General features: G+C 36.1%; 1 protein-coding gene across 2 annotated transcripts in view; it reads right to left on the bottom strand.

Moving 5' to 3' along the window:
• LOC107755548 (attractin-like protein 1) overlaps positions 1-9166 on the bottom strand; it is a 98863-nt gene that overhangs the window by 84336 nt on the left and 5361 nt on the right. The window contains exons 2-3 of one of the 2 annotated variants that reach the window (XM_016572417.1): positions 2486-2569; positions 2100-2213 (exon numbers count right to left, since the gene is read on the bottom strand). The exons of the other annotated variant lie outside the window; for it this stretch is intronic. Of the exons in view, the coding sequence (XP_016427903.1) occupies positions 2100-2213; positions 2486-2569 (198 nt within the window). The remainder of the gene's footprint in view (positions 1-2099; positions 2214-2485; positions 2570-9166) is intronic. 2 annotated transcript variants of the gene reach the window in all.

Here is a 9166-nt window from a genome sequence, read left to right as displayed (position 1 = left end):
CTTTAAAACTAAATAATTCAAATCAAAAACAAAAACTCTTTTTACGGATTTTATAAAATCCGTAAAGATGCATTTCTCAGGATCAGGATCGTCGTCTTCATCTTTGCGACACGGACTCAGAAAACACTAATTTATTAATAAATAATTATCTAATATATATAATAATTATATAATAATCTCATTATTTGACTAATAAATTACAGAACGTTTAGCAAACACTGAGGAATCAAATAAATAAATAAATAAAAGAGAGCATCCATAGCGTAATGTGAGGTAAACAGCAAAGATAACAAGTTTTTCAAAAATGAAAACAAAAAGAAAAGTAAAACTAACGGTGACAGTGCTTGCATGTTTTTTCCCCCCACAAGAATACCAGCATGTTCACCTTTTTAAGTTTAAGTTTAATTAAATTACGTCTTAAATTGTTTTTTCCGTACATTTCTGCCATATGTACATTAATTGACAGTCACCACTGATAAGCTACCACTAAATATTGTAGAAACTTAATTTGCTGTAAAGTTGCTTTGCAATGATTTGTATCGTGAAAATCGCTGTACAAATAAACTTGACTTGACTTTAAGTTCGTTTAAGAAGCGGTCTTTTACTTGACTTTTCTCTTGGTATTGGCCGATTCTTAGAATTTGGAATACTCTATGTAATATTACACTGCAAAATAATAACTCAAAAAGATGAAAAGATAACATCATAATTATTTACTGAACCCTTAAATTAAATCACAATTATATAATGAAAGCCATAAAAACAGACAATTAACCGTGATAATCGGCATAATCGTCAAAGCCCTAAAACAGACAATTAATCGCAATAACCGTGACTATTTTTAGACAATTAATCGTCAGCCAAATTTCATAATCGTGACAGCCCTATCTGTAAGATTCATTTTTGAAAGTCTACACTGCACTTACTTGATCAAAAATACAGTAAAAACAGTTATCTTGTTAAATATTATTACAATAAGTATTCTCTATTTGAATACATTTTAAAAAGTAATTTATTCCTTTGTTTTCAAAGCTGAATTTTCAGCAGCCATTACTTCAGTCTTCGGTGTCACATGATACTTCTGAAATCATTCTAATAGTCTGATTTGGTACCCAATTAGCATTTTTTATCATCATCAATGTTAAAAAGTTGTGCTGTTTAATATTTTTGTGGAAATTTTTTCTTTCTTTCAGTTTTTCTACAATGAACAGAATAGCATTTATTTAAAACAGAAGTCTTTTATAATGCATCTTTGTTGAATAACAGTATTAATTTCTTTTTTAAAAATCTGACCCCAAACCTTTGAAGAGTAGTCTACATTTAACATTGCTAGTGTATGGAAAATCAGATATGCTGTCAAATTAATACAAAATAAACTTTCCATATAACATTTTAATTATTGCCTTTTGATTTGCTCAATAACAATATAAAATCCCATTATTTGCAGCATTTTTAAAAACAATGTGTTATATTATATATATATAATTATCACACTTATGGCCAGATTTACTAAACAGGGCAAATTAGCGTTAGAGCACAATTCCATAAAAGCGCCGGTGGGAGGGGAAAACTCTGCGGGTGATTTACTGACAATGCGTACATTAAAGAACATTTCCATAATGACCAGCGCAATCTACCAAGAGCAGCGCAAATTGCCCCCTGCGTTTTTTGGGGCGTTAAATAATGGCAAAAATACCAGCAATTTGACGAGCGCAAACGTTAGTAAATCATGTTGCGTGATTCATTTTAATACTCTCCTCCCATAAATTTTGCATCTGAAAGTGAAACTCCTACGAATGCATATTCAATAAGGTCAGGCACAAAAATAACTGTGTCCACGCCTTTTCAGTGCTAATCCTTCACTGCACGTCTTTAATAAATCCTGTCAGTACTATTTTAACACCAAAAGATGGTTTGCGCTGGCACAAGCTGTTAGTAAATCTGGCCCTTAATATTTCTATCATACAGTATAAACTGGTCTTTATGCATGAAAATAATAGTAAAAATAACAGTCCCTCAAAGGGAATCACCATACTTGTGGGGTTGCTTAGCATCGGAAAGTTCAAAACCCCTGTTCTTCTTTCAGAAAACACACTCACCTGAAGACGGCTACTAAGGGAGCATAAATCGAATCTCCGTCATAGACGTACATGTGGTCCCAGCTACATTCGGTCGCAAAATGGTTAAATCGTAACCTCAGGACTGCGTTTGGGCTGCAAAACAAAGGTGATGACATAATGCTTAAGAATGTCTTGCTGGCTGCGTAATCCATTATGAGAACATATTACAGCAGAATCATTTCTGCCAAGTCTGAAGGGTGCAAGGCGGAATGTGCTCCTCCAAGCCTTTTCTGGTAACCCAACACAGAAGAAAACACCCTTGTAAGGGCTGCTGAAGGGTATTTAAATAGGGGTTATGCAAGAGGGAAGTGTGGGCACAACAAAACTTTAATGAGAAAGAGAAAAGAGGACGGAATAACACTTACTAGCCCTCAATCAGCCAGGTGCACTTGGTTTTGTACTTATAGTTGATGGGGCCATCTGTTAAGTACCCAGACGGCTCAGTCAACCTGAAAAATAAGATCAGAGTTGACGTTCAGAGGACCACATCAAACCGAGCCTGAGGGACAAACAGAACAATGCTATGCGCAAAAAAAAAAATGCAAAAGGCGTTGCAGAGAAGTGCTGTTTCAGTACAAATAGGCACAACGATGGAACTGGTTTCTGTGGTAACTTATGGCCATATGGACACAGGCTTGCGTGGGAGCAGATCCACAATGATTCACTGCTCCAAATGCGCTCATGACACAGGCCTAACCAATCAGTTTCCTCTCCTTCCGGACTGCAAAACTGACAGCGCTTGGATCCGTATTGCATCATTACGGAACACTCAGGGCCTGTCTGTGCCACATTAACCACACCAACCTGGCGGCATTGTTTGCCCAGACAAGCCCTATTGTTTTTAGATGCCGATTTGAAGGGATGCATCCTTATAAACAATGGCCTCAATATTCCACAGACACACTTTTAAAGGGGTCATATGATGCGATTTAAAGTTTTCCTTTCTCTTTGGAGTGTTACAAGCTGTTCATGAATAGATAAGATCCCTACAGTTGCAAAGTCTAAAGTCTCAAACCCAAAGAGATATTCTTTATAAAAGTTAAGACTCGTCCACGCCCTCCTAAAACACCTCATTGACAGTGTAAGTCATTATAATCCGTAATTATGTCCCTACTGGATGCAACAAATGCCTCGTTTATAATGGGTTTTAATGTTTTTGTTTCGTTGCTCCGGGACACGGCATCACAATATGGTAAGGTAAGGGGTGTAATATTTCCGTCACACGCTTGAGGTATTCGGCCAATCACAACGCACTGGATAGCTGGCCAATCAGAGCACACCTCGCTTTTCAGAATGATGAGCTTTGTAAAAATCGACGCATTTCAGAAAGGCGGGGCATAGAGGAGAAACAATAATGTACAGTATGTGGAAAATAATGTGTTTTTTGAACCTTAAACCGCATAAACACATTTCATTACACCAAATACACAAAATAATGTTATTTTTAGCAGCATCATATGACCCCTGTAATTGAACATGTTATTGCTGCTTGCATAGCCAAACACTCTTCAGGCCGTATTCTACAAGGAAATCAATCTAAGTGGCATTGCTAAGACCTTCTGTCCTGCTGTTCTTGAAGAGAGCAAAAAGAAGAACTGAGCTGGTGTTGCAAAAGCATCCTAGAGTGGATCAGAGGAAACCAACACATCAATATTCACAATATAAGGCTAAGAAGTAGATTGGTTTGTTTCTTCATTAGAACAGATTTGGAGAAATTTAGCATTACATCACTTGCTCACCAATGGATCCTCTGCAGTGAATGGGTGCTGTCAGAATCAATGAATGTCTTGTGAAGTGAAAAGCTGCATATTTGTAAAAAAGCTTTTTACTTCTTAAGACATTAAATGATGGACTGGAGTCGTGTTGTGGATTACTGTTATGTTTTTATCAGCCGTTTGGGCTCTCATTCTGACGGTACCCATTCACTGCAAAAGATCTATTGGTCAGCAAGTGATGTAATGCTAAATTTCTCCAAACCTGTTGTGATGAAGAAACAAACTCATCTACCACTTGGAAGGCCTGAGGGTAAGTATATTTTCAGTACGTTTTCATTTTTGAGTAAGCTATTCCTTTAAAGGTAAAGTTTGCCATTTCTGTGCTAAACAAAACAGCAAAAATGGCAACTACTTATACATGATTGTATACATGGTAATTAGCATATTCAAAATAAAATGAAAAAGACACGGACATTCATTAACTGCTAGTCTTCTGGAAAAACAGGAGATGCTCGCTTTTGCCATTCATCATGTTGCTTTTTTGTAATTCTGCACAGTAATTGAATGAGCTCATTAATTCTCATTCATGTCTCTGACAACAGCGCACAAGAGAATGTCCTTGAGTCTTACTGTGCTTTTGCTTGTCTGTTTATTTATCTGTTCATGCCTTTTAATGTGTGTAATTAAATCTATCTCTTCCTCACTCTACAAGTGTGTTTCTTCCTAGACTTTTCTCAACTTCCTGTGTCACATCAACAATCTAGCTGACTGGTAAATTTACATTTGCATTGGCTCATAGTCTGTAAAGAAAATTTTTGCCCTGCAAGCAAATTTTCCATTACAGTGAATATTCCAAACAAGGTTTTAAATCCCATCACATCAGAATTATGATTAATACAAGCAGGTTTCTATAAACCATATTTTGGCTTCATTTGGTTATGTAAATAAGGTCAACACAGTGCCCTCCAAAAGTTTGGAAACTCCCTAGGCAAAGTGGGATTTTGGACAATGTCAGAATAACTTATTGAACTGTTATCATTTGAAGCAATAACCATTTCTTATTACTTAATACTCTTAATATAAATATATACACTACCATTCAAAAGTTGAATGTTATCAAAATGTATTTTCAATTAAGCAAGGTTTCATTATTTTGATTAAAGATACAGTAAAATATTACTACAATTTAAAATAACTATTCTATTTTAATATATTTTAAAATGTAATTTGTTTTGCTTCAGTGTCCTTCAGAACATGATCCTTCAGAAATCAATCTAATATGCTGATCTGGAACTCAAGAAACATTTCTTAATATTATCAATGTTGAAAGCAGATGATTAATATTTTTGTGGAAATCGTGATGATTTTTTTTACATTATTCTTTGAATAGAAAGTTCAAAAGAACAGCTTTTATTTGAAATCAAAATATTTTATAACAATGAGTTTTTACTGTCATTTTTGATCAATTTAATACATCCTCGCTGCATAAAAGTAACAATTCCTTTAAAAAAAACTACAACTTTTGAACAGTAGTGTACACATCACAATCAGACCTTTTTTCTTTTATCTTTTTTTTTTTTGAAGATAATTGAATCAGAACATGTAGCCTTACTTTAGCTAATCAGCTTTAGACAGATTATAAATGTATCTATTACTTTTCTGGTTTTATTTCTATACTTTTATATCTTTTGTGTCATCCCTTATCAATGCAACATCATCACAAATTTATGAAGACGTCCAAAATCTAAATTTTTCTATGGCATTCCAAACCTTTTAGGGTGCTGACCATATGATCCAATATATTCAAATTCTGTAATGAAAGAAAACCTACATTCATAAGTGTGCATCACACAGCAAAGTGAAAACAGCCTGCAAACAAAAGTCATCATTGTGGCTGTATTTCTCTTGTAATCATTCCTCACCTAAAGTGAAGACTCTCTTCAAAACAAAATTTCTGACATACATCAAACCTAGTGCAAATGCTGAAAACCTGGCACTAGCATTCTTGTTGTAGGTTAAATCGTAGCCTATTAACAAGCTATTTCTCCACTCTGTGTTCTGTATGTCTATAATCAGACACTGAGATTTTAAGAGCAGTTAAAAACAGTAATCACGGTGCACCACTTCCTGTGCCGGGGAGGACATCCCTCAGGATGTATGTTGGTGAGAGGGATGTTTCTTTGTGCGGGCACACGCTCATCGGCCCAGAAGAGAGGGAACTGTAGGTGAGTCAAGTTAAAATATTTACCAGGTTTTCATGAATCTTTTATAGCCCAGTACCACAGCAAATGTATCCACCAACAGCCAGGATTAATACCTATCCCAGCGGCTTTGAAGCCGCCACTGGACAAGGTTCACTCAGCCTCGCTCAAAGGCTGGCCTCAGGCATTCAGAAAGGGACGAGAAGGGAGTTACACAAAGATCTGCAGAACAGCCAATGCAATATTACAAAAAAACAAAGACTTGTGTGCTGAAGGTAAATGGGGTCTAAAAGGTGCAACTCAGCACTGCAGTCAGCCATGCCCAAATGTTAGCCTAACAATTTGCAAAGTGCAATTAGAGAGGGCCTCTTCGTCAGCTAACTCAAGCCCTCAGTGACCTGCCACGTGAATAGGAGTCATCTGTCCATCACTTCCTGAACGTGCCTGTCCTCACAGCCCTTGTCTTCCTGTGGTTGGCATGTTGCCTCCCACTCCCACCGCTTGTTCGTTAAGCTGTTGTGTAACAAGAAAGTTGTTTTTAGTACATGTATGATGTGGAGGCAAGGACACTAGGTTAGGACTGCTGAACAATTCAGGTTTGTTCATTTATTTGACAAGTTGTGGTATCATCTATCCACAGTACAACCGTTTAAAGGGATAGTACACCCTCAAGGTGTTCCAAACCTGTATGAGTTTCCTTCTTCTGTTAAACAAAAAAGAAGATATTTTGAAGAATGTTGGCGACTATACAGTAGTCAACTGTTGGTTACCAGTATTCTTAAAAATATCATCCAATGGGAGGAAAAAAAACACTCATACAGGTTTGGAACAATTGAGTTACATAAAAATCCAAACTGTATGTGCGTCATACTAAACAAAATCATAAATATAAAAAGTTACTTCACCATATTTCAATTACGATTCAATCAAAAACACTGAGGAGCTATATTTAACCTGACACGGAGCAAGAAAGATCGAATGTACAACAGGAAGATCTGTTGAGAAAGTGACTCCGTTAACAGCTGTGAAATGTAAACTGTGACAGTTTTAATGACAAAGGGGATTTTAGAGTGGAAGCACCATTTGATAGGATTCAAACACTGTTTTTGTCCAGGAGGTTTGGGTGAAGTGTGATACAGGAGACGCATCCACACCGACTGAGCTCTGTGTATTACAAAGGACTGGATCTATGCTTAGTCCAAAGCAAGAGAGATTTTAAATAGATTTCATATGTTGCCTCCAGTGAACTCACCTTGTCTGGCCTACATTTTGCACATTAACTGGATCCTGAATGGTAATCTATATGAACTGGAACCTAGAAGCCAGTTTTAAAAGCCAATACAGGAAAATGAAGGGAAACTAAAAGATATGTTGGAAATTACCATCTTATATAGAATTTAAGGGTGTGTTTACACTTGGAGTTCGGTTCTCTTAGTTCTTTAGGTCTGAACCACACAAGAAAATTATACATCTAGTACTGGTTTGCGCATTCACAGTCATTTTTAACTGCTGTGTGATGGCCTAAATGTGTTCACTGTATGGGTGTACATAAGGTGGTATTATAACCAGTTAATAACTCACAAAGAGCTAATAAAATGTGTAAAGGAGTTAAAACAGCGGCATGAATTACTGCTGTAAGGAGACTGCGGTTCCACCTGTATCAAACTATAATGGGCAACACTGCTCCAATGATGAGAAGAACTATGTATGCTTGAGCATTTTGTCCTTTTTAGGCAATCTTGTGACAACAAATATTGTTTTTGATTCGTTTAGATGTCTTTGGTCTCTGTTGTGTTCAGGTTATCTGTCAAACTGCACCAGAGTTCAGGACTCCAGGCTGCACAGTGGTTGCATTTGCAATCAAAAATATTAATTTGCGAGTGACATTTTTGCTGAAGACCGTATAAATTTGAATGTTAAGATTGATGTTATGAAAAAAAACATCAAGTGTTTGAGTGCCAAAATATAGACAGGAAAAGCAAAGATTATCTTTGCGCGTCAGAAAAATATGTCAAAACAAAAAATAAGACTTTTTCAAACAATTAGCCTATCATCTTTGTCGAGTACCAACTCTGATAACACACCCACTGAGAAAAAAGCAGGTTACAGTTGTGTCAAATTGAGAGATATAGAAAACATCTGAGACGCAACGGTTTTGAAGAAAACCTTCCAGCATCTGAGCACAAGACTTAAGTGTACCTTGCGGTTGGTCTAAGCCAAGCATCTGTTAGGCTAGTCTGATGAAGATGATGTAACTTACATTGTACTTCAGATAGTCATCCATAAAGATCAGACTAAAAATAGTGCACAGATCATGTCGACTGACTTGGCTTAACCCAAATAACAAATCAGCTCATCACCAACTATCCAGCAGTCTAGAGCACACAATATTTCTGAGCACCACAGACATATTTCAAATAGATGTTTGCACAAGGGCAGTTGACGCACATTTGGGAAGCTGACACGTCCTGTGGTCTGAAATGTTATACTCATTCTACAACCATTTGAAAAGATTTTCCTAATTCTTTTATAACTACTATGCATGCATCTTTCATGATTTTGAAATAATGGAGATCCTAAATAGAATATTTGTACTTTTAAAAGGCCTTTGTCACACAGCAGGACCATTTTAATTGAACTAAAGGGCTAAAAGGTTACAAACAAGAAAAATAATATTTAAAATACTAGTGTAAAATTAACCGGTAACACTTTACAATAATGATTAATTTGTTAACTACATTAGTTAAAATAAACTAGCAATGTGCAATATTTCTACTGTGTTTAATAATCTTTTTACTAAAGATTAGTAATCTTTATACGAAGAAATGCATTTACTCTAATATATTTTAAAATCAAAATTTGTATCTTAAAGTGCCCCTATTATGCCTTTTCGAATATTACCTTTCATGCAGTGTCGTGTAGCTGTATGTGAACAAACTATCTGCAAAGTTGTGAAGCCGACAGTGCACGATAAATAAAGATATTGTCTATCAAATAAAAAAAAGAGTCGGCTCGCAATCGCCTATACAAGTCGTCAGGAATTCGAATTAGGGCTGCACGATAAATCGCATGCGATATTTAACGCGCATCTTGTCAGAAAGCCGGTTCTGTAATCAGCGGTAAATCTCCA

Source organism: Sinocyclocheilus rhinocerous, unplaced genomic scaffold (assembly GCF_001515625.1).
Source record: "Sinocyclocheilus rhinocerous isolate Xijiao unplaced genomic scaffold, SAMN03320098_v1.1 scaffold140, whole genome shotgun sequence".
NCBI classification, from domain to species: domain Eukaryota; kingdom Metazoa; phylum Chordata; class Actinopteri; order Cypriniformes; family Cyprinidae; genus Sinocyclocheilus; species Sinocyclocheilus rhinocerous.
The sequence above is the reverse complement of the archived record's forward strand: the minus strand, read 5'-3'. Positions and strand labels throughout refer to the sequence as shown.